The sequence below is a fragment of the Elephas maximus genome, chromosome 23 (assembly GCF_024166365.1).
Source record: "Elephas maximus indicus isolate mEleMax1 chromosome 23, mEleMax1 primary haplotype, whole genome shotgun sequence".
NCBI lineage: Eukaryota > Metazoa > Chordata > Mammalia > Proboscidea > Elephantidae > Elephas > Elephas maximus.
The window spans coordinates 3,645,916-3,670,733 of record NC_064841.1 but is presented as its reverse complement, the minus strand read 5'-3'; the positions used below and the strand labels follow the sequence as shown (position 1 = coordinate 3,670,733).

Below are 24,818 nucleotides of genomic sequence, written 5' to 3'. Positions count from 1 at the left end.
CGGATTTATCTTAATATCTTTCATTAATTATAATATATAAATTACAATCTAAAATCACCCTTTGGAGTTAGAAATTCTGCTAATTTACTACATATTTTATGTAAAATAATACTTTGCACTTAAGCGTGCCCCTTTAAAGATTCTGGAATACGGCGAACAGATCTGTGGCTATGCTAACCACACTTTTATAGACAAACATCATATTCCCTTGCAGGTTTTATATTTCAAGAGTCAATAGAAGAGAGTAGAAAGATCGGGACTTTGGAATTAGGCAGACTGGGTGTGAATCACAGCACCACTTCTAACGAAATGGGTGACCTTTGATAAGTTAATTAATTACTCCAATCCTTAGATTCTTCACCTGTAAAATGGTTTTCGTGGTAGTTGTTACAAGTGAGGGAAATGATATAGAAGGCACCCTGCGGTGCCCGGACATGGTACACCATCAACGGACGTCAGCTTCCTCCCCTAGTTATTCTTCAGAGTATGAGTCTCATTCTTCTTACGGTGTCTGTGTGAACAGAGCTTCTCCGCAAGCTTAAAAACAAAGCAGCAGAAATTGCTGTGTCTCAAAAAATTGTGCCAAAAAAATAAATTCTGTGTGTGTGTTATTTTATCTTTTCTCACATATAACATTAACACTTGATAAATGGAAAAGACGTGGCCCACAAATATTTCCTACCATGTCCACATTAAACCTTCTTTTGAGGAGTAATCCCTTCAAACTCATTTCCTCAGCCGAGTTTAAAGTCTTCAGTCAGCCTGACTGCTGGCTGATGCCATACTGATTGTTAAGACACCAGGCAAGACCTTACATGCAAATCAGGGAGGGTCCCCATAGCACAACAGGGCCGTTTAAGGGATGAAATTAAATAATGCTTGTGAAAATACCAGATAAGCAACGATTTATAGTAATGTCTGCAAATCCTGATTAAAATGTTTAGAATGAATGTACTTTTCGATTTAAGGAACTGGCTTTTCCTGGTAAACCGAAGTTATTGAGGCACATCAAAATGTCTACAGAAACTTTATGTATCTGTATATTTATAGGTGTGTAAAGATTTTAAGGTTTCCTACTGAAAATATGTTCTTAAAACACCTCAGTAGATGTGATATAGAAATTTTAGAAGCTTGTTTTCTGTGTCCCCATGTACCCAAAAAGAGTGCCAGCACAGGCTGTCATTGGGCCTGGGGTGCAGATCACCGTTCCGACGCACGATTCAAGCCATTTGCCCTTTCTGCTTTAGTTTCAGTTCTGCGTCCACACACACGTCAGACACGCTGCGTGAACAGTCTTCCTCAGATGCTACTTGGATTTCCCACATCAAGGCTCTATGGAAGCCAATTTCTTGCTGATATGTCTTTGGCTTTGAAAGTCATTAAAATGTCTTTTAAATGCTGCCCAGAATTAACAGATTCTTTAGCAGGAGCCCTGCAATGGTTTGCCTGTTTGAGTTCTACCAGGAGGCCTCAGCAGTGCCTCTCAGTTCCAGGCCACAAGACAGCTCACGCAATCAAGTTTTTCAGAAGTGAGCCGCAGGATCAGAGATTCTGAAATGTGTAAAAAAAAAAAAAAGGAAAAAATCCATTGCTGTTCCAACTCATAGAGACCCTATAAAAAGACTAGAACTGCCCCATAGGGTTTCCAAGGAGCACCTGGTGGATTCAAACTGCCGGCCTTTTGGTTAGCTGACGTAGCTCTTAACCACTGTTCCACCAGGGTTTCCAGAAGTGTGTAGGCTACAGGAATTTCCTTTGAAAACATTAATAAACTTTAGCCTGTTAGTTATTTGAAAATTAGTGTGATAGTGGGGGTAGGAAGAGGCCAAAAATTGGATGTGTCAGAACCCAATATTTCTGTGGGGTGTCAGTGTGGCGAGCGCTGAGCAGCCACGGAGCCCCATGTGGTCATCCAGGCAAAGTGGAATAAAGAATTGTATTATTCTTCAGGAGCTGAGTGACAACTCCAAAAGAATATGGTTTACTGCGGTTCGAACCCACCCAGAGGTACTGTGGAAGAAAGGTCTGGCGACCTGCTTCCCTTAAGATTACTGCCAAGAAAACCCTCTGGAACAGTTCTAACCTTTACCACATGGGGTCCCCATGAGTCAGAATTGACTAGACAGCAGTGGGTTTGGTTTTGGGTATGAAAATATCTGGGCACTTAAAACTTACTAACCAGATGAATACATTGTGTCATTGCAGATTTACAATGTCACGTGGAGGCACTTGGGCTAAAACTCCAGAAGGCAGCGACCGAGACCAACAACTATAAAGAAATGCTCACGTAAGATGGTGCACACTAAACAAGTATAAGATTACAGTGCCCTGGAATGGGGGGTTTAGAAAGATCCCTTGTGTATTCTCTGTGACTCTTTGGCAGTGATTCAACTGTGTGGGTACAGTCTGCTGCTGCTTTTCTTGGTGACTTTTTGAAGGCCCTGTAAATATTTTTAGGTAGGTGGAGGGTTTCTTTCCCTCAGTTAGAAACTTACCTACCCATATGTTAAAGCCTTTCCTGATTGTTCTGGTGTGGTTAACTTAACAGGAAATATTCTCTGGGGCTTCGTCCTCTCTCTGTCTATTATCTGCCCATGACAAACCTCATACACAATGAAGTTGTTTTTTAAAATTACCAATTTTAGGTTCAAAAAGAGAGCTAAGCACCTTTGAAATGCTAGGGTACTTATGCTTTATATAAGTGATAAAGAAAATTTTAGAAAAAAAATGGTAAGAAAACGCTCTTGTAAAATGTCCATAACATTCTTTTAAAAATGAATTTTATTCCAGAAATTTTGAAAGTTACTTCATAGTATTAAATATATAGTATACCTATAATTATAATATTAAGATAGAATTTATATAATCTTCGACAAGCAAAAAAAATTTTTTTAACTTTGTGGTAATGATCTTATAACTCTGGTTTTCAGTTCCGATGTTTTAGAAGAGTGAGCCTCAGAAGAAATATAAATATTTAGAATGCTTAGCAACCAAGTATTTGTGTTGACCATGAATTACTCCTAAGAATAATGTGTTTAATAAAATCCTTAACAACACAAGAAAGAACAAACTCCAAAAAATGCCCTATCGAATGAATGTATACTGAGATTATTTGTAGCAAAGTAATTAGTTTTTGAAAAACAAGAAAAGCCAAATATTTATGCTTTGTAACTGTGTGGTTAATAATACACTAAGTGTAATAGTCTGGCTACCTCTGTTATGATAGCTGAGGGTGAAGAAATGAGCAGGCAGAGGGGCCCTTGGGAGGCCCACTGGGCCCAGAAGGTAACTTCTAAGAGATAAGAAATACCTGAGGCATGTAGTGTTTGTTGTGAGGTGCCGTGGAGTCGGTTCCGACTCATAGCGACCCTGTGCACAACAAAACGAAACACTTCCCGGTCGTGCGCCTTCCTCACAATCGTTATGCTTGAGCTCATTGTTGCAGCCGCTGTGTCAGCCCATCTCATCGAGCGTCTTCCTCTCTTTCGCTGACCTCTCCTTTACCAAGCATGGTGTTCTTCTCTAGGGGCTGATCCTTCCTGACAACATGTCCAAAGTACGTGAGATGTAGTCTCGCCATCCCACTTCTAAGGAGCATGCTGGTTGTACTTCTTCCAAGACAGATTTGCTCGTTCTTCTGGCAGTCCATGGACATGAGAAATATGAAAAAGAGGGAAAAGAGAAACAAGCTGGCCATTGCCAGATTCATTGTTCTCCTCCCTCTAGAAAAGTCAGGGAGGACTTTGGCCATACGGATGTCTCATGTGGAAAGCAGCCTAGAGAGGCACAGCTGCTGTGTGATTTTGACTCCTTGGAGCTCCAGAGGTGCCAAGAGCCCTGTGTGGGGACTGGGAGGTGGGGCTGGCACCCATCTGAGCTAAGCAGGGGTTCCCGGGCATTCTAAGACACAGTACATGGCGTGCGGCCTGGAAAGCCAGGACAGCAGCTGAAAGAAGAAACAAGCATACTGGGGAAAAGGAACAAAGCTTATTGGCTGTGGTATGAATCAATTAGAAAAATGTTTTATTTGTATTTCTATTTTTTAATAGACTTTGTTTGTTAGAGCAGATTTAGTTTTACAGAAGGATTGTGTAGAAAGTACAGGGAGTTCCCAAACCCCCTCTCCTTCCTGTCTCCCCACACAGTCTCTCCTCTTATTAACATGTTGCAGTGGTGTGATGTATTAGCTGAAACCAATGAACCAATATTGAGACATTATTTTTAAGTACTTAGTTTACAGTAGGGTTCACTCTTCATGTTATACAGTCCTGCGGGTTTTGACAAACACATAATGGCGAGTGTCTGCCATTACGGAATCCTGCGGAATAGTTTCACTGCCTCCCAGATCCCCTGTGCTCCACCGATTCACCCCTCCCTCCCCCTGACTCCCTGGCAACCACTCATCTTTTTGCTATCTTTATAGTTTTACCTTTTCCAGAATGTCCTATACGTAGTTGAAATGATATAGTCTGCACAACCTTTTCAGACCGACATATTTCACTTAGCAATATGCATTCAAGGTTCTTCTGTGTCTTTTCGAGACTTGATAACTCATTTCTTTTTACTGCTAAATGATACTAACACAGTATCACGGGTGTACTAACGTCGTCTGAATAGTACATAGTATGGCTGTCCAGTTTGGGGCAATTACAAATAAAGTTCTATAAACTTTTCACGTGCAGGTTTTTGTGTGACCGTAAGTTTTCATCTCATTTGGATAATACCTAGGAGTGCCGTAGCAGTCGGTTCACATGGTAAGCCTAGTAAGCCTATATGGAGCTTTGTGAGAAGGAGTGCCATGACAGTCGGTTCACATGGTAAGCCTATATGGAGCTTTGTGAGAAGGAGTGCCATACCAGTCGGTTCACATGGTAAGCCTAGTAAGCCTATATGGAGCTTTGTGAGAAACTGCCAGACTGTCTTCCAAAATGCACCGTTCTGCACTCCTGCCAGCAATGACTGAGAATTCCTGTTGCTCCACAGCTTGACAGCATTTGACGTTGTCAGTATTTTGGATTTTAGCCATTCTAAAAGGTGTGGTGGTATCTCGTTGTTTTAATGTGCAATTTCCTAATGACTTATGATGTTGAGCATCTTTTCATGTGCTTATTTGCCATCTGTATATCTTCTTTGTTGAGATGTCTGTTCACATCTTTTGCTCATTTTAAAAATTGGGTAATTTGTTTTCTTACTGTTGAGCTTTAACAGTTTATAGTTTGGCTATAAGTCCTTCATCAGATACGTGTTTCACAAATATTTTTCCCAGTCTGTGGCTTGTGTTTTCATTATCTTAACAGTGTCTTTCACAAAGAACAGTTTTTTATTTTAATGAAGTTCAATTTATACATCTTTTCTTTCAGGGATCATGTTTTTGGTGTTAAATATAAAAAGTTATTGCCTCCTATGTTGTCTTCTACAAGTTTTATAGTTATGTTTGTGATCCATTTTTGGTTAGTTTTTGTGAAAATTGCATGGTCTGTGTCTAGATTCCGTTTGTTGAAAAGCTGTTTTCTCCATTGAATTGTCTTTACTTGTTTGTCAAAGGTCAGTTGACTGTATTTACCTGGGTTATTTCTGAGCATTCTATTCTCTTATATTGATCTGTTTTCTATTCTTTTGCCAGTACCACCCCGTCTTGATCGCTGTAGCCTTCTCTTAAGTCATCAGGTCTGTTCTTCAGGACTCCATTGGCTGTTGGAGGTTTTTGCCTTTCTGTAACTCCAGGTAATTCTGGTCTGCAGAGATCTACAACGGCATAACGGAATGCGAGTAGTGGGGAGGGGCGGTATACTTTTGGTAGAGTGGTTGAAATGGCATCCCTGAGAAGATGACGTTGGAGTTAAGACCTGAGGAACAGACAGGAGCCAGCTGTGCTCAGATCTGAGAGCGAGATGTCACAGCAAAGGCCTGAAAGTCTTGGGAATGAGCTTTGCAAGCTCAAGAATCATGAAGAACACCAGTTGTGGTAGGCAGAACAGTGGACCCCCCAAGATGTCCGCGTTCTAATTCCTGGAATCTGTGAATATGTTACTTTAATGGCAAAAGGAACTTTGCAGATGTGGTTAAATGAAGGATTTTGCAATGGGGAGATTATCCTGGAACCTAGAGGTGGCCTGATGTAATCACAAAGGGGCTTATAGGAGGGAAGCAAGAGGGTCAGAGTCAGGAAAGTAGATGTGAGATTGGAAGCAGTGACTGGAGTGAGCTCTTTGAAGATGGAGGAAGGGGTCATGAGCCAAGGAATGCAGGTGACCTCAAGAAGCTGGAAAAGGAAGGAGCCTGCGGGAGGAGCCCAGCCCTGGTGACACGTCGATTTTAGAAATTTTGGCCTCCAGAGCTGTAAGATAATAAATTTGTGTTGTTCCAAACCCCTCAATTTATGGTGATTTACTACATCAGCAATTGGAAGCTAATATGTCCATGTGTCCAGAGCCTAGTGAGGAGTTTGCAATTATTTGGAGAGCATTGGAAAGCTGTTGGGGGATTGTAGGCAAGAGAGTGATCTGACCGGACTTAAATTTTAAAAGGTGCTCTGGCCGGGATGTGGAGAATGGACTGGAGTGGGAAGGAAAGAGAAATCAGGGAGACTGAGCAAGCGGCTTGCAGTCAGACAGGTGAGAAGAGGCTGCAGCCGACTCTAAGCCATAGAGAGGCTACGTGTGGGTGTTGGAGCTCTGGTGGTGCAGTAGTTAAGAGCTCAGCTGCTAACCAGAAAGTCGGCAGTTGGGATCCACCAGCCACTCCTTGGAAACCCTATGGGGCAGTTCTACTCTGTCCTATAGAATTACTATGAGTTGGAATCAACTCTACGGCAACGGGTTTGGGTTTTATTTTTTTGGTGGATGTGGATGTGGATGTTAGAGGGCCATCTGATAGGACTTACCTGACGAAGTAAACATGGTGGAGGAGGAAGGGGACTTGAAATGAGAGGAGAGAGTAAAGGATGGGGGTTGAGACTTCACTCTCAGCTTAGGCAGAAGCAGTGGGGTGTAGTAACTTAGAGCCTAGACTCTGGATCCAGACTGCTGGGGTTCAAATCCCAACACTACTGCTTAGTAATTAGGTCGCTTTGGGCAAGTTACTTATCCCTTTGGCCTCAGTTTTCTCATCTGTAACATGGGAATAGGGCTGCTTTAAGAATTGCATGAGCTATATGAAGTGTTACCTATTTACTGATGTGGGAAAACCTGCGTAAGACATACATGGCGGTGGGGAGGGGTGAGTGAGGAAATCAAAAACAATGCTTTTTTGCTCTGTTAGATTTGAGGTGCCTTTTGGACAAAAACCAAACCAAACCTGCTGCTGTCGAGGCGAATCTGACTCATAGTGACCCTATAGGATAGCTCCTGATAGGGTTACCTTTTGGACAGCAAAGTGGAACTACCACGGAGGTGGTTTGAGAAGGGCATGACTGGAATAGTATGGGCCATTGCCTTTCACATTTGGAGGGAAATATCCAATTATTTTATCTTATTTCCTTTGCATTGATTGACAGGAGCAGCAGGGGCCTTTCTAAAGTCTTATTCATAGAGGCTGAAAAGAAAGGATTAACACTGTTTGCTAGGCAGTGCTTAAAGAAAGAGATGCAGGCATGCTTTGTGTTCCTTCCAGTTCTCCAGTCCCAACTATGGTGAAGATAACAACTGGGTGGTGACCGGTAGACCACAGAAAGAGTGGCTGAACTGGGGGTGGGGATAGGAGTGGGGGGCTGAAGGGGATCTTGGGATGGTCAGCTCCCTAGTGAGCAGACTCTTCTAGAAAAAAAAAGTCACAGCCAAGATTACCTGAATAGTAAAATGACCACCGAAAGACATTCTCCGGTCCCTGCCCTTAGATTTGGCAAAGTTTGGAAAAGAGTCTGGGCAGAGAAGTGACAGTTGTAGGGCTGTTGAATCTCAAGGCATTTTTAAAACTAATGTTTTTGTTTGATTTCAAAGTAAATGTGTGAAAGTTGAAAAATACAGGAATACACAAGAAAGAAAATCCCAGTTATACTTTGATTTTTTTTTTTATTATGTCGTCCTAGTCCCTCTTTCTAAGTTTCATGTATTTTTAGTGTAATTATATACTGTTTTGCAAAATGTTTTCTCCCTTTTCCTGGACATTTTGCCATGTCATCCCATGATACATTTATAAAAAAAAATAAAAAATGGATACATTTATAGGTAATTATGAATGTTTTTTTTTGTTTTTTATAGTATTCCAATCTATGGATGAACCTTAATTTATTTACTAATTCCTTGCTTTTAGAATATCCAAATTTTTCACTTAAGGTACTTTGAAAATCCATGTGGAAAACCTTTCTACTCATACACAATTATTTCCTTAGGATAATTTTTCTAGAATTAAACTCACATTTTTTTAAGGCTTTTAATGCATGTGACTAATGGCCCTGTTATAAGATTACAGTGGATTATAGTCTCAGCCATGTTTGTGAATACCCATTTCCTCACTTCCTAGTCAATCCTAGATATCATAACTTAAAAAAAAAGCTAATTTAGTTGATGGAAAATACCCTGCATTTCTGGCTGCTGGTATTTTTCCATTTGTCACTCACCTGAATGTAGCCTTTGCCCGCTTTTCTAGTGGCATGCCAATCTTTTCCTTGTTCTTTCTTTGTTAATGTTTTACTCATAAATAAATTTCAAATTTACAAAAAGTTGTAAAAATAATAATAGTACAAAGAGCACCCAAATACTCTTAACCCAGATTCACCTGTTATTAACATCTTAACCTATTGCTTTCTCTCTCCATATCTACCTGTATCTACACACACACACACACACACACACACACACACACACGTGTATAATTTTTTCCTGAAACATTTGAGGATAAGTTACATACAACATAGCCCCTTACCTCTGAATACCTTCGTGTGCATTTCCTCAGGACAGGGACAGTCTACACAACCAGTAGAGTACTCAGCATCATAAATTTACATTGATACAATATTTCAGTTTTGTCAGTTGGCCTAATGATGTCCTTTATGGCATTTTCCTGTTTAGTACAGGCTCCAGTCTAGGGTCGGTCTGTGAACTCATGAATTTTTTTTTTCCCCAAAAGTTTATAATTTCTTACTGTGCTTAATGATTTTGGTACACAAATTTTTCCAGATTTAGCTAGTGGGAGACCATTCAAGCTGGCTCCTGTGACCTTGAAATGTGATCCCATCATTTTTTTTAAGCACTAAATTACTTTCTGGCGTAACAAGATGTTTCAGGTATACCTACTCTGTCCCTGCCTAGGAATTATTAAACACAGCAGGAATCAGTGAAATTCAAAACAGAATAATAGAGAAAAATCTATAAAATAAAAGCTGGTTCTTTGAGAAGACCAGTACAATTGGTCAACCTCAAGCCAAATTGATCAAAAAGAAAAAAAAGAAAGACATAAATTACATGAGGTGAGAGTAAGGCAACATCACTGATGATTCTACAGGTGTTAAAAGGATAATAAGGAAACCTTATGATGATTATATGCCAATAAATTCAGCAACTTACATTAAAGGGATAAATCCCTTGAAAAACAACACGAACTACCAAAACTCACTCAAGAAGAAGAAGATACCCTTAGTAGTCTTGATCTATTAAAGAAATTGAATTTGAATTTGAAAAACCTTTCCACAGGGATGAAGGGGTAAGTGTGACTTCTAAGAAGTAGCACAAGGAAGTGTTGTGATAACGAAAGGGTTCTGTGTCTTGATTGTGGTGGTGATTGCATGAATCCATAAGTGGTGAAATTGCATAGAAGCACACACACACCTGAGTGCATATATAACCGAAATCTGAATAAACGCTGTGGATTGTAACAACGTCAACTTCCTAGTTTCAATATTGCACTGTAATTATGCAGGAACCCTGGTGGTGCAGTAGTTAAGAGCTATGGCGGGCTACAGGTGCTAACCAAAAGGTCAGCAGTTGGAATCCACCGGCCACTGCTTGGAAACCCTCTGGGACAGTGCTACTCTGTCCTACAGGGCTGCTATGAGTCACAATCAACTTGACGGCCGACAGGTTTTATAGTTATGCAAGGTGTTACCACTGGGAGAAATTGAGTGAAGAATATGTTAGGACTTCCTTGTATACTTTTTGGTAACTTCCTGTGAATCTATAATCATTTCAAAATAAAAATTCTAAAAAAATAAAAATAAATTAAAAATAAATACACCACCAACTGCAACAGGAGACCTTTCCACAAAGAAAACTTTAGGCCCAATTAGCTTCACTGGAGAATTCTACCTAACATTTAAGGAAAAAGTAATACCAATTCTGCACAAGCTGTTCTAGAAACTGGAAGAGAAGAGACTGTTTCCCAGTGAATTCTATGAGGCCAGCATTACTGGCCAGACAAATTGACAGACGAAGACATTACAAGAAAGTAAAACTACAATATGTATGCAAAAATGCTAAACAGAATTTTAGCAAAATGAATCCAGTATTATATAAAAAAGATAATATATGCTTACCAAATGGAGTTCTTCCCAGTTTTGCAAGGTTGGTTTAAAATTCAAAAATCAATCAATATAACTCATTATATTAAAAGACTAAAAAAAAAAGCAAGCTCAACAGACATAGAAAAAGCAATTGACAAAATTCGTAGCAGGTGACAATGCTCCCCAAGTTGATCTATAGATTCAACACAATCCTTGTCAAAACCCAAGAGGTTTTTGTAGAAATTGAAAAGTTCATTGTAAAATTCATATGGAAATGCAAACGACCCAGGATACTCAAAATAATTTTGAAAAAGAAGAATTAAATTTGAGGACTTAACCTTTTGTCTTAGTCATCTAGTGCTGCTATAACAGAAATACCACAAGTAGATGGCTTTAACAAACAGAAATTTATTCTCTCACAATCTAGGAGGCTGCAAGCCCAAATTCAGGGTGCCAGCTCCAGGAGAAAGCTTTCTCTTTCTGTCCGCTCTGAGAGAAGGCCCTTGTTATCAATCTTTCCGTGGTCTAGGAGCTTCTCAGTGCAGGGGCCCCAAGTCCAAAGGATGCACTTCCCTCCTGGTTCTTCATTCTTGGTGACATGAGGTCCTCCTGCCTCTCTGCTCACCTCCCTCTCAAAAGAGATAGACTCAAGATACAACCTAATCTTTTAGATTGAGCCTTGGCTCATTAACAGAACTGCCTCTAATCCTGCCCCATTAACATTATAAGGGTAGGATTTACAACACATAGGAAAATCACATCCGATGATAAAATGGTAGACAATGACACAACACTGAGAATCATGGCCTAGCCAAGTGACACACACTTTTGGAGGACACAATTCAATCTAACATCTTTCTGATTTTGAAACCTACTATAAAAGCTACACTACTCAAAACAGTTTGGTACACTAATCAAGATAGTTTGGTACTAGTATAAGGATAGACATGTAGATCAATGGAATGAAATTGAGAGTGCAAAATTAAACCATTCTATTTATGGTCAGTTTATTTTTAACAAAGAAGCCAAAATAACTCAGTGGAGGAGATGATAGTCTTTTCAGTGAAAGGTACTGTAAAAATTGGATATCCACATGAACAAAGAAGAATTTAGAGCTTTACCTCACACAATACACAAAGTTTACTAAAAATGTCCCATACATCTTAAGGTAAGACCTAAAAATAATTTTTTTTTTAAACTATAATTTCTAGACAAAAACTTTGTAACCTTGGAGTTGAAGATTTCTAAAGTATAACACAAAAGCATGACCCATAAAAGAAAAAAAACTGATAAATTGGACTTCATAAAAATTAAGAACTTCTGCTCTTTGAAATACACCATTTAGAGAACAAAAAAAACAAACCATACATACATTGGTAAAAATTATTTGAAACCGGGTATCTGATAAAGGACTTGTATCCAGAATACATAAGAAATGTATCTTAAAAACAAGAAAAAGATTTAAACACTTTACCAAACAAGAGTTAAAGATGGGCAATAAGCACATAAATCGATCTTTAACATTATTAGTCATTAGGGAAATGCAAATTAAAATCACAATGAGATACAAGCACATACCAGTGAGAACAGCCAAAATGAAAATGACTGATCATACCCAGTGCTGAGAAGGACGCGGAGAAAATGGAGCTGTCACATACTGCTGGTGGGAATGCAATATATGGCACAACTACTTTGGGAAGTAGTTTGGCAGTTCCTTAAAATGTTTTCATATTTACCCAAGAGAAATGAACGCATATGTCCATACGAAGACTAGAACATAAATTTTTACAGAAGTCTGATTTGCAATAAGCAAGAATGGGAAACAACCTCAATGTCCACCAACAAGTGAATGGATAAACAAGTTGTAGTATATCCATACGTGGAACTCTGTTCAACAATTAAACAGAATGAACTACTGATACCCACAGCAAAAAATAATTGTACGTGAAAGAAGCCTGAAAAAAGGGGGTGGAGGGATATACTGAATGATTTCATTTATATAAAATCATAGGAAGTGTGAACTAGCCTATAGTCACAGAAAGTAGATCGGTTCTTCCCTGGATAAGGAGCAGCAGAAGGGCTAGGAAGAATGGATTACAATGGGGCTTGAATAAATTCTTGGGGATGACTGATATGTTCATTTTCTTGATTTTAATGGTGTCATGGGCATAAACTCACATCAAAACCTATCAAATTGTACACTTTAAAGATACCAGTTTATTGTATTTCTGATAATACCTCAATAAAGCCATTATATGGAAAGGAATTAATAGAGGAAGTATCTATAGATTAATTTAGAAATTTAAAAGACACATTAAAAAACATAAGCTAAAGTAAACTATAGCGTTCAGGAATAAAATTTGGGTGATAAAACTCCAATAGGAATCAAGATAGTGATTACCATAAAATTCATGAAAATAGTTATTTGTAGGAGGTGAGGAGTTTGCTGTAATTCGTACCAGGGATATAAAGGACTAATAGGTAGCTGGCAAGGCTTTATTTTTTTATCTGAATAATAATTACAAGAATGTTTTCCTTATAATACCTGACCATCTTGTATATCTGTTTTATGTAGTTTTCTATTTCTGTGTCATATTTTATAATAAAAAAAGGTTTTAAAATAAATGAATATTATTTATGTTCTTGATGCCTTAAAAATTATTATTTGTTAGAAAATCAAAGTCATTCTACAAGTAGGGCAAAGCCATCGATAATCTAACATATTTCATTGTATGGTTTATAAGGTATTTTAAGGTGTATTCAGACAATGACATCTTATTAATTTGCAGCTTAGAAGGAAATTTAAATTGGAATATTACCATTTCTTCATATAGTAAACTTTTGAGTATTGGTGCCAAATCCTAATTATATAAGATCAAGCAGAAATCCTGGTGGTGTAGTGGTTAAGTGCTACAGCTGCTCACAAAAAGGTCGGCAGTTCAAACCCACCAGGCGCTCCTTGGAAACTCTGTGGGGCAGTTCTAGTCTGACCTACAGGGTTGCTGTGAGTCAGGTTCAAGCAAATGTTTATTTCAGTTTTAGAATTATCTTTTGGTTCTTTTTAATGGTTTCTGTTTCTCTCCTGAGAGTTCCTATCTTTTTATTCATTGGAGTACATTTTATTTATATCTTCCAGCAGAGTTGTAATTGCTCTTTCAAAAATCCTTGACTTCTGATTTCAATATCTGGGTCATCTTAGAGTCAGTCCCCATTAGTTGTCTTTTTTCTTGAGACTGGGTCATACTTTTTCTTTGTATGTTCAGTGATTTTTTATTGTATTGTGGACACTGTGAATGTTCTGTTGTGGAGACTCTGGGTTTCTTATAGTCTTCCCAAGAATATTTTGTTATTGTTTTAAGTAGGCAGTTAGTTTGGTTGGCTTTGACAAACTATGACTCTAGGGTGGCAGCTCAAATCTCAGTTATTTTATCTTTAACTAGGATCTTAGATTCTTTCTAGTGCACATATAGTTCAGGGCTCACCCCCAGATCTGGGTAAAGTTCATGTGCAGTGTTCGAGGCTCCCTCTGTGGCTCTCTCCTATTCAGGCTTCCCCCTTCACTTTCTAGGAGCTGTTACTGGCCCCGACTCTGTCCTCTGGATCTTCAGGACAGAAAGACTGAGTTTTCGATCAGGGTTTTATCTGTCATGCCTGGTGCACACTGGGGCCTGCCCTCAGGCTTAAGACATTAAAAAAACAAACACAAAACCAAAACTGATCCCATGCTCTCCCCCCCTTCCAAGTGGTACTCCCCTCCAGAATCTGCCTGCTTTTGCTCACTCTCTCGTGCCTTCACATAGCTCTAGTTTTTATGTTTGGTTTTGTTTTTAATATTGTCCAGAGTTTAATCTTTTATCAAAAGGGAAATTAGTCTGATAGGAGCTGACTTGGCCATTATAAAAGTGGACTAAATGTTTCTTTAAAGAAATGATATTACGATGATGCTAATAAATTCTTTCTATGGATGAATAAAATAATGATATAAAAAATTACACTTTAATTATTTTGAAATAATATACTTGAATCTCTTTTGCATTGTTTTAGGAGTAAATCTAATGAAGCCGATGACTGTCAAAGAAAGCTTAGAAAGCTGAAGTTTGAATCCATTATTTCTGAGTCACGGTATATGTGAAAATTTTTAATTAAAAATCTAATAACTGAACTTGAAACATTGTATTTAAAAGATACTTAGCTTTTCTTATTGTATTCCTTACATATAAATTACCTAACTCAAGTTTATAATGTCTCGCAGTTGTTCAGTGATTTTGCTTCATGCCTAAATGAGAAAATTTTAATATCATGGAAATATTTATTTTCTTAACATATTAAATTTTTTAAAATTTAAAGTCATACTCTATAATTTCAAATGGCCTTTTCGTATATCTTTAATAAATATAAAAATTTTGCATCTAATACACATTTTTTTTTTTTTTAATTCTCCTTTAGTCACACGAGACTGCTTAAAGAAAAAGAAGAATCTTTAATGACTTGTCAAAAAATACACAAAAATTTACAGGAACAACTGGCTGCAAAAGAAATGCAAGAAGAAGATGTAAAAAGAAGAATTAACCTTGCAGAAAATGAACTTGAAATAACGAAGACTCTTCTGAATCAAACAAAGGAAGAGGTTGTAACGCTGAAAAATGAAAGGTGCAGTCAAAAATAATTTCTTACAAAAATATCTTACTTTTAGATCACTATTCCATATATGGAGCCCTGGTGGTGCAGTGGTTGAGAGCTTGGCTGCTAACCAAAAGGTCGGTGGTTAAAATTCACCGGCAGCTTCTTGGAAACCCTATGGGGCAGTTCTGCTCTGTTCTATAGGGTCACTATGAGTCGGAATCAACTTGATGGCAATGGTTTTTTTTGATAGTCCATATATTTGAAATATAAAGATTCTGTATAATATAATAACAATAGAACGACAAGATTAAAGATGTGTATCCCCTGAGAGTTCATGACATCCTTCCAGCTCATTTTTCAGGTGATTAAACTGAAGCCCAGACAGGTTAAATGACTTGCTTGAAGTCACACAACTGGTTAGGCACGAGGAGGAATGAAACCCAAATTGCAATTGGTATTAGATTTCTGTAAAAAGAGCCAAATAAGACTATGTGTGGTACTTGTACTACTGAATTTCACCCAGGCCAATGACTGGTGGAATTCTATAACTTTTTAACCAAAAAATCTTTCTTTAAAATATTATTCTATCTTTTTATTGGTTAGCTGAGCAATTCACTTATTATCTAGAACACCTCATTTCCAATGATGCCAGATTAATTAAGCTTAGCTAGACAGATGTTACCTCCTTCACAGTGGTCGTTGAGAAGATCTTACCTTTGGTCAAGCTATTTGGAACTCTTCTCTGAGGACTGGCTCAAGTGACCATTCTGTAGAATTTCCTCAATATGACAAATCTTTGCCCTTTAGGAATGGATAGACTTTTTTGCTCAATCTCAAATAGATCCAGTGAAAGCAAGTCCGGTGAATATGATGGGAAGTTAATCTAGGGAATACCACTTGGGATAAAAAATAAAATGTTTTCTTTTTTCTATGCTTAATAAACTATCTCTGGCTGCCATTTGAAGAGGGGGGGTTGTGAATGTTTTGGGGATTGGCAAAGCCATTAAAATAACTAGAGAGCTTTCTCAGGGGGTTGCTTTGAAATAGCACACCCACTTGAATGTATATGTTTTCCCACTTTTTTTTTTCATTTTAGTTTTGTATGATTGTAATCATGCCTTCTGTTATAAAATACTGGATGAGAAGGACAATTTCCATAAAACTTTGGGAAACAGAGACATCACTGAACTATTGTTCTGTTCTTTTGCTCCCTCCTTTTCTTGTGTCCTTGCCTTTTTTCCTCTTCGTTGTCTATGTTTTAGTCTGTACAGAAGCAAGCATGATATTGCCCAGTCATTTCATGACACTAAGTTTATTGACATGGTATTTGTCACTTAAAAAAAAAGGCATTCATGGACCAGCAAGTTATCATATAACCAAGGGCTTTTCCAAGGAGGAGGATTGTCCTCTTTCTTTGTCCTAGGCTAATTTCAGATTGCATCTGCCTAGTCCTCTACTGTATCCCTGGGGCCCGGCATGGGTAACCACTCAATAAATGTTTGATGAATGAAAGAATGACTTGCTTTGGGTAATTCAGTTAGACAACAATTATTTGTTGATCATTTACTGTATGCCAAGTACTGTGGAGTTCCTGGGTGGTGCAGTGATTAAGCAGTTAATTAATAACTGAAAGTTTGGTGGTTCAGATCTACCCAGAGGCTCCTCGAAAGAAAGGCCTGGTGATCTACTTTAGAAAGATCAGAGCCGTTGAAAACCCTGCTCTGAAACACACGGAGTCTCCACGAGTCAGAATGGACTCGACAGCAACACACGGAGTCTCCGTGAATCAGAATGGACTTGACGGCAGCTGGTTTGGTTTTGGTCCACCCTGGGGATACAACAGTGAGTCTGAGATAGTCCCTGTCTTCACGGAGCTTGCATTCTAATAGAAGAAATAGTAAAAAAAAAAAAAAAAAAGAGAGAGAGAACTAACTAGAATAATTATAGATTGTGATCATGGATATGAAGGAAGTAAAGCGTGTGTTGTAGTAGAGACTGATAGTAGGGTGCCTGCTTTGAATAACCAAACCAAAACCAAACCTGTTGCTGTGGAGTCAATTCTGACTCATAGCAGCCCTGTAGGACAGAGGAGAACTGCCCCATAGGGTTTCCAAGGAGCACCTGGTGGATTTGAACTGCCGACCTTTTGGTTAGCAGCAGAGCTCTTAACCATTGAGCCACCAGGGCTCTTAAAAAGTGACTTCCGAGGTGACACGTAAAGGAAGACAAGTGAAGGTTCTGTGTCAGGAATCTGGGAGATTTACAGGCAAAGAATGAGCTTGGTCGGCTCTAAGGAGGACGCAAAGGCAGTGTGTCTGGAGGTGCAGCAGTTGTGTGAAGAGCAGGCAGAGCCAAATCACTCAGGGCCCACAGGCCTTTGGAGTTTGGGTGTTATTTCAGTGTGATGAGAAGAAACCACTGAAGGGCCTTAACAAGAGGAGAGGCACTGTAGGAAGGCCATTTCGGCTGCTGGACGGAGAAGGTATTGGGCAAGTCAAGTCATTTACTCTTTTGATATCAAAGGATTTTATTTGTGGTGAAGCCTAAGAGGTGTGAGAAAAATGAAATCTCTACCCCCTAGCCCCTGCAGGTTATCGAAGTGTCTTACCCAAATGCATGGCAGTAGAATAGCCAGGACTTACTCTATGATGAGCTAAACAGGATGTATTGAAGCCAGGTTAAAAAGACATCCTGAAGAACAAATACCTTTTGGACGCCTTTGACATTACTGTCCAAATCTGCCTGGAAACTTTGTCTTCCTTTGTCTTCAGGGACAGCTTGTTTGTTATCCAGCCCTTTGCTGTTGGTGTTTTGGCTCTTTCCTGTCCCTCCTGCCATCACCAGATGTTCCCCGAGGTCCATGGGCGGACTTTACTTTCCTCTCCCTGCTTTGTTTTCAGTAAACTGACCTCTCCCAGCTGAGTGAGTTTGCTCTTGAAGCTTTGATTTGAGCACCCAAGGGACCTCTGAAGAGAGGCGCCCTTAAGCAGATGGAGGTGTGAATATCCTTCCAAAAGAAGAAGCTGAGCTCAAGGAAAACATCTGAAACACCGATATTTGACTACACCCAGAGGTTCTGGCTCAGTAGATCTGGGCAGTGCCCAGGAATCTGCACCAGCCAAGGTCACAAACCACTGGCATGGAAGTACTGTAACCGCCCAGGCTGCCAGAGCTGCTCAGGAGGCCAGAGCCCAGCTCGCTCTGGTGGCAGCTTGTGGGTGCAGATCCAGGCAGCCTCAGACACAATGGCCCTCCTCACCATCCTCCCCACGGCAGAGCCCTTTCTGCTGCTGTTGTCTTTGGGGTCGTTACGAAAAACGTGGCACTTAATTTAGAAGCTGTGTTGTTTCAGAAGAGGAGGAAAAGGATATATAAAAAGCCAGAACTGACCCCAGAAAAAGACTGACAGAACTTCGGGATTAGGAACAGAAGAGGAGTTAGTGACTGGGAGAGAAGTCGCCCTTTAGTGCAAGTCTATTTAAGTACCATACGTTGTTCTCCTCTTCCCCTCCTTCCGGCTGAGAAAACTCTAAGTGAGAAGAGGCTTCGCGGAAAGGAAGGACATAGGTCCTTTGGGGTCATGGGATGCGAGGTAAGAAGGTCTGGCCAGCTTGGTCACAGAAGCCGCGGGGCTGGCAAGAGGGGCCTTTGTGGAGGAGGGATGCAGTACCAGAGAAGGTGGCTGCTTTTAAATTCCATGCAAAGAGAGCTCTCAGTTCCCACATTTCTGGGCCACAGGTCTCTGCGGCCAAGGCCAGCTCTGCTCCCGGTACCATTGATGTGGACGCCACTTCAGGTGTGTTGTTGATTAAATGGGGTTCTGTGGGTTGGCCTGGGGGCCTAATTCCATTTTCCTTGAAAAATATTTCTGTGGTAAAATGTGTTCTAAATTCCCTATAACCTACTTACAAATTCATTTTAAAAGGACAGCTTGGAGAATGCCCACATATAACGCTTGGAGAAATTCATTTATGCACTGTCCTGTGGCCTCCAACCAAACTGCTGGAATACACAGCTGTTTATAACAGGTTCTCATACCCTGTGCATTCCCCAAAGCTGTGTTATCCACAGCTCAATAAATTCCGAGAATGAACAGAGAAAAAACTTCCTCTGACGTCCTTGCCCACAATGTGACAGGAGTGGTGAGGAGCATCAGAGGAGAAGCTTAGCTGTAATCAGAGTTCAGGTGCAAGTTGCTCGTGTGTAAAATAGTCTGTGAAATAAATTATATATATCTATTTCTGTCTTTCTACAGTAAATGAAGTTTACTTGATTGATTCCTGGCCCCAAAGAACATCTTTCAGGCTATAGGGACATAGCCCATATATGGTCCTCCATGACATTAGCTTCTCTTCCTTGTTCCTGATTCTCTCCTCTTTCTTTCACGCTCTCTCTCTCACTTCCTTTTTTCTTTTTCCTTTTGGATTGGAAGCTATAAATCCTTGCTCCAGAAAAATACACACACAATTTAGCATATTATTTCAGGAAGTTCATGGCTTTTCCTGTTCCCCCATATGTGACAGGACCCCATGGTTGAACACACCTGCTTTCTCGTTCTCTCTCCGTCCCTCCCTCTCATCTTCAGTCCCTCCTTCTCTCCCTTCCTGTTTCTTCCTCTTCCGCTCTCCTGCCCGCAGTCCAGAGATTTCACAGTCATGGAACCTCTGAGCGAGCCTGTGACCATGATCTTATCTGGTCTTCACACTACCCGGCCATGATGCTACTTACTGCTGTGACGCTCAGTGGGAGGGATAAGCGGGCGGAAAGCCAGCCCGGATCCTGGCCTCCTGGCCTCCTGCCACAGAAGAAGGCTTGTTTTTCATGTGTGCCTGCACCATCCCCCTTGTCACATTTGGTGTCCATAGAGCTGCCCCCGCCTCGAGAGAGCATTTTTCTAATTCACCGACCCAGAGGTGAAGCTATTTTCCAATATGCGCAGAGAAAATGGCATATGGGTGGGGCAGTGGCCCTCGCCTGGGAAGCAGGCTTCATTGTCCACATTTTGTAGATGAGGAACCTGAGGCTAAGCAGATTTCTTACTCGGGTTACGTAACTGGCCAAGACAGAAACCAGGCTCCATTGGGTCTGACCTAGAGCCCATGTTTCCTCCCTGTGGTTGGCACAGCTCTCTCAGGATTTGTCTTGAATGGCTAACTTTGGTCAGCTTCTCTCAGCCTGACTTTTCTGTCTCAACCATGCCGTGACAGTGAGCCTTGGGGAGACCCACAGCCCTGCAGAAAACAGAAAATCCCAGGGTGCCTCCTTGGTGTCCCCTCTCTCCCCTCCCCTCCCTCCTTCATAGCACCTCTCTCTGCTCCCCCAAGATTCTTCCACTCACTTGATGAACAGGAGGCAGTGACTTCTGCCCCCTGCATCCCCAGTGTCTTTGCAAAACCAGAAGTGGAGTTAGAATTTCAGATTGAAAATAGCCTGAAAACCTTTCACCTCCACTTTCTAGAAGAAGAAAGCCTCAGTGTTTAGTGAGGTTTGTCATATTTCCACAAAGCCCAGAAGCAGTGACAAGGGTAGATTTTTGTATGTATATCAGAAATTAGATTCTTTTTGGTCTAAGAATTTAAAAGTTAAAAAAAATTTTAAACAAATACTCTTAATTGTGAGTAGAAGCTAATTTGCCTATTTTGCCAGCTCCAAAAACGTTATTATTTTTGATGCCTGATGGAAGTACAGTGTAAAATGCCACGGGTGGCCACACCCCCACCCCCCCACCCCCCACCCCAGGTAAGAAAAGGCGGCATGATACACAGAGAGCCCTCAACTGGCAGAAGCTTGAGCTAGTGTTGCCACTTATGAGTCATGTCACCTCGGATAGTCGTTTATCATTCAGGGTCTTTGTTTCTTCTAAAAATGAGGCAATTACATTATCTTATTTCTAAGGAATGGCAAGAGAAAAACCATGTCTGCCTTTTTTTTTTTTTTTTAAACCACTGTATCCTTAGAGGCTAAAACAGTGCCTAACACATAGTCATCACTCAGAAGATATGTACTGGATGAATGGCAATGTATTTAATCCCAGCCAACTGATGACAGGATTTAAAACAGGGAGGTTCTACCATTATTTCTCTTAGGCCTACAGAGCTTCCGACTTGCCAAAAATCAGTGCTGGGAATAAAGTTCAAAGCTCCACGATTCTAGTGGTAATCTTCTTCATTAGATTCTTAGTACAATCCCAATTTAGGACCTAAATCTGTGTTGCTTCCTATAATTCTAAAGCATTGACAGGTCTAAGAATTGGCTCTGAAGAGGAAGTCAGATATATGTATGCAGATTTTCAGCTATTTTATAACATGGAAAATAACAGAAGATGCCTCTAACAATTAGTGTTTTATTTTCCATAATTCCTCTAGATTTCTAGCAAAAATGTTCACTAGAGTCAATGATGGTACTTTATCATGGCTTTCAAAACAAAATTGCTTTTTCTTTATCGATGTCTTACGATGGTCACACTTTAAAGTCCACAGGCATACTATACAAGTGTCTTCTTCTAAGAATCAAGATTACCTTTTTTCACATACAATCATATCTCTATATGTTCCATTCTAATAGGGACAGGAAGTGCTTGTATCACCACATATAATTATTCTTTCTTGCCTTGTCCCCATTAAAGAGTTGTGTTGAATAGTTCTTAGAGTCAAGGACTCAGCAGGAGTTTCTGAAACCATCCGATGTCCAGCCAACCAGTAGCAAGCAAAATTTTCATCACAGATGCAAATTCATAATTTTTATAACAGTTCACTCAGAACACCTTATACTTTGTGAAACTGTCATAAAAGAACTTCTTTTTTTTTAATTCAGTAAGAAATTATCACTTTAGGTAACTTTGGTGAAGGGTAAGACAGTATACAATACTGGGGAAGCCAGTACAACTTATACAAGGCGGGGTCATGGAAGCTCCATTAAAAAAAAAAGAAGAAAAGAAAAAAAACAAAGTCATTGCCGTCAAGTCAATTCCAACTCATAGCGACCCTATGGGACAGAGTAGAACTGGCTCATAGAGTTTCCAAGGAGTTGCCTAGTGGATTCAAACTGCTGCCCTTTTGGTAAGCAGCTGTAGCACTTAACCACTATGCCACCAAGGCTTCCGGAAGCTCCATAGACACATCCAAATTCCCTGAGGGACGGAATTACTGGGCTTAGGGCTGTGGGGACCATGGTCTTGGGGAACATCTAGCTCAATTGGCATAACATAGCTTATAAAGAAAATGTTCTACATTCTACTTTGGTGAGTAGGGTCTGGGGTCCTAAAAGCCTGCGAGTGGCCATCTAAGATACTCCACTAGTCTCACCCCTTCAGGAGCAAGGGAGGTTGAAGAAAACTAAAGACACAAGGGAAAGATTAGTCCAAAGGTCTAATGAACCACAGCTACCATAGCCTCCACCAGACTGAGTCCAGTACAACTAGTGGCACCTGGCTACCACCCAGCTGCTTTGACAGGGATCACAATAAAGGATCCTGGAGAGAGCTGGAAAAAAATGTAGAACAAAATTTTAACTCATAAAAAAAGATCAGACTTACTAGCCTGCAGAGACCAGAGAAACCCCGAGAGTATCTCCCCTGGACAGACTTTTAGCTCAGTAATGAAGTCACTCCTGAGGTTCACCCTTCAGCCAAAGATTTGACAGGCCCATAAAACAAAATGAGACTAAAGGGGCACAGCAGCCCAGGGGCAAGAATTAGAAGGCGGGAGAGGACAGGAAGGCTGGTAATAGGGAATCCAATGTCGAGAAGGGAGAGTGTTCACATGTCATGGGGTTGGTAACCATGTCATAGAATAATATGTGTACTAACTGTTTAATGAGAAGCTAGATCTAAAGTACAAAAAAAAAAAAATCACTTTGTTAACAGTGTTTTAACGCTGGCATAAAGACCTCTTTAAAACGTTAAAAAGCAAAGAAGTCCATTTAAAGACTAAGGTGCGCCTGACCCAAGCCAGGGTGTTTTCATTCGCCTCATACATATTTGAAAGCGGGGCAACAAATAAGGAAGACCGGAGAGGAATTGATGCCTTTGAATTTTGACGTCGGTGAAGAATATTGAATAAACCATGGACTGCCTGAAGAACGAACAAATCTGTCTTGGAAAAAGTACAGCCAGAATACTCATTAGAAGCATGGATGGGGAGACTTCATCTCACATATTTTGGACATGTTATCAGGAGGAATCAGTCCCTGGAGAAAGACATCTTGCTTAGTAAAATAAAGGGTCAGTGAAAAAGAGGAAGACCCTCAACGAGATGGATTGATACACAGTGACTGCAATAGTAGGCTCAAGCATAACAGCGATTGTGAGGATGATGCAGGACTGGGAAGTGTTTTGGTTTGTTGTACATAGGGTCACTATGAGTCAGAACCAACTCGACAGCACCTAACAACAACAACGACCCCAGCATATTATATTTTAGGTGCCATAATCTACTAGACTTCCACAGTTTTTATAATACATATAACAGCAGTGCTTTGTACTAGGCCCATCAGAGGGATATATATGGAATGAATTTTAGTGGTATCAAAATTGTAACTATCTCTACCATTACCATTTTTACCGGTTGCTGTCGAGTGAATTCTGACTCATAGCGACCGTATAGGACAGAGTAGAACTGCCCCCTATGGTTTCCAAGGAGTCCCTGGTGGATTCGAACTGGTGACCTTTTGGTTAGCAGCCATAGCTCTTAACCACTATGACACCAGGGTTTCCATAGCTGTCTCTAGGGAGACTGAAATTCTCACATTCCAAATGTTTAGTGCCATCTACTTTGTAGTAAAAGTAGCTCTAAATGTACTCACAGGTACCCATCTGGAAATGCTCGTTGAAGTTTTCTAATCAGCAAGACCTCTTTTCAAACAGGAAACTTGCCGTAGGTAATAAAGTTAATCAAATTGCCAGGATTCTGCTGTCTGACCACTTCTAACAAGCCCATGGCCAGCCATATGCATTCTATGATCTGGGCATTTTGAAAAACAGATGAAGTGCTACTTTATTTCCATTCAATGCTGCTCCTTATTTTTATCAAGATTGTATATAAAATGGTGTAGTATTTTTTGAAGGTTGTCTACCCTGTTAGCTTTCCATTGGCTGCTGCAGCAAATTACTACACAGATTTATTCCCTTACAGTTCTAGACTCTTAAGGAGCTAAAACCAAGGTGTCAGTGGGGCTGGTTTCTTCTGCAGGCTCCAGGGAAGAATCCATTCCTTGACTCTTCCAGCTTTTAGAGGCTGCCAGCACTCCTTGGTTCCTGGCCCCATTAATCTAATCTCTGCTTCTGTTGTCACATTGTCTTCCCCCAAACTGACCCTTTTGCTTCTCTCTTATAAGGACCCTTGTGATTGCATTTTGAGCCTACCCAGATAATGCAGGACAAGCTCCCCATCTTGAGACCCTTAACTTAATCATATCTGGAAAATTCCTTTTGCCATATAAGGTAACATATTCACGGATTCTGGGAATTAGGACATGGACATCTTTGGAAGCCACTTTCAGCATACCAGAGTCCTGGTGGTACAGTGGTTAAGAGCTTGGCTGCTAACCAAAAGGTCAGCAGTTCAAATCCACCAGCTGCTCCTCAGAAACCCTATGGGGCAGCTCTACTCTGTCCTGTAGGGTCACTGTGAGTTGGAATCGACTCAGTGGCAATGGGTTTGGTTTGGTTTTTTATTCAGCATACCACAACTGCGATAAGTTAAGGATGTCTATTTATAAACCAAAAAAAAAAAAAAAACCTGCCATTGAGTAGATTCCCATT

General features: G+C 40.2%; 1 protein-coding gene across 6 annotated transcripts in view; it reads left to right on the top strand.

Moving 5' to 3' along the window:
* Positions 1 to 24,818, top strand: part of LEKR1 (leucine, glutamate and lysine rich 1) — a 178,071-nt gene that overhangs the window by 117,017 nt on the left and 36,236 nt on the right. For all 6 annotated transcript variants that reach the window (XM_049867247.1, XM_049867249.1, XM_049867246.1 and 3 more), the window contains 3 exons: positions 2,206 to 2,287; positions 14,480 to 14,557; positions 14,882 to 15,085. In XM_049867247.1, the coding sequence (XP_049723204.1) occupies positions 2,206 to 2,287; positions 14,480 to 14,557; positions 14,882 to 15,085 (364 nt within the window). The remainder of the gene's footprint in view (positions 1 to 2,205; positions 2,288 to 14,479; positions 14,558 to 14,881; positions 15,086 to 24,818) is intronic.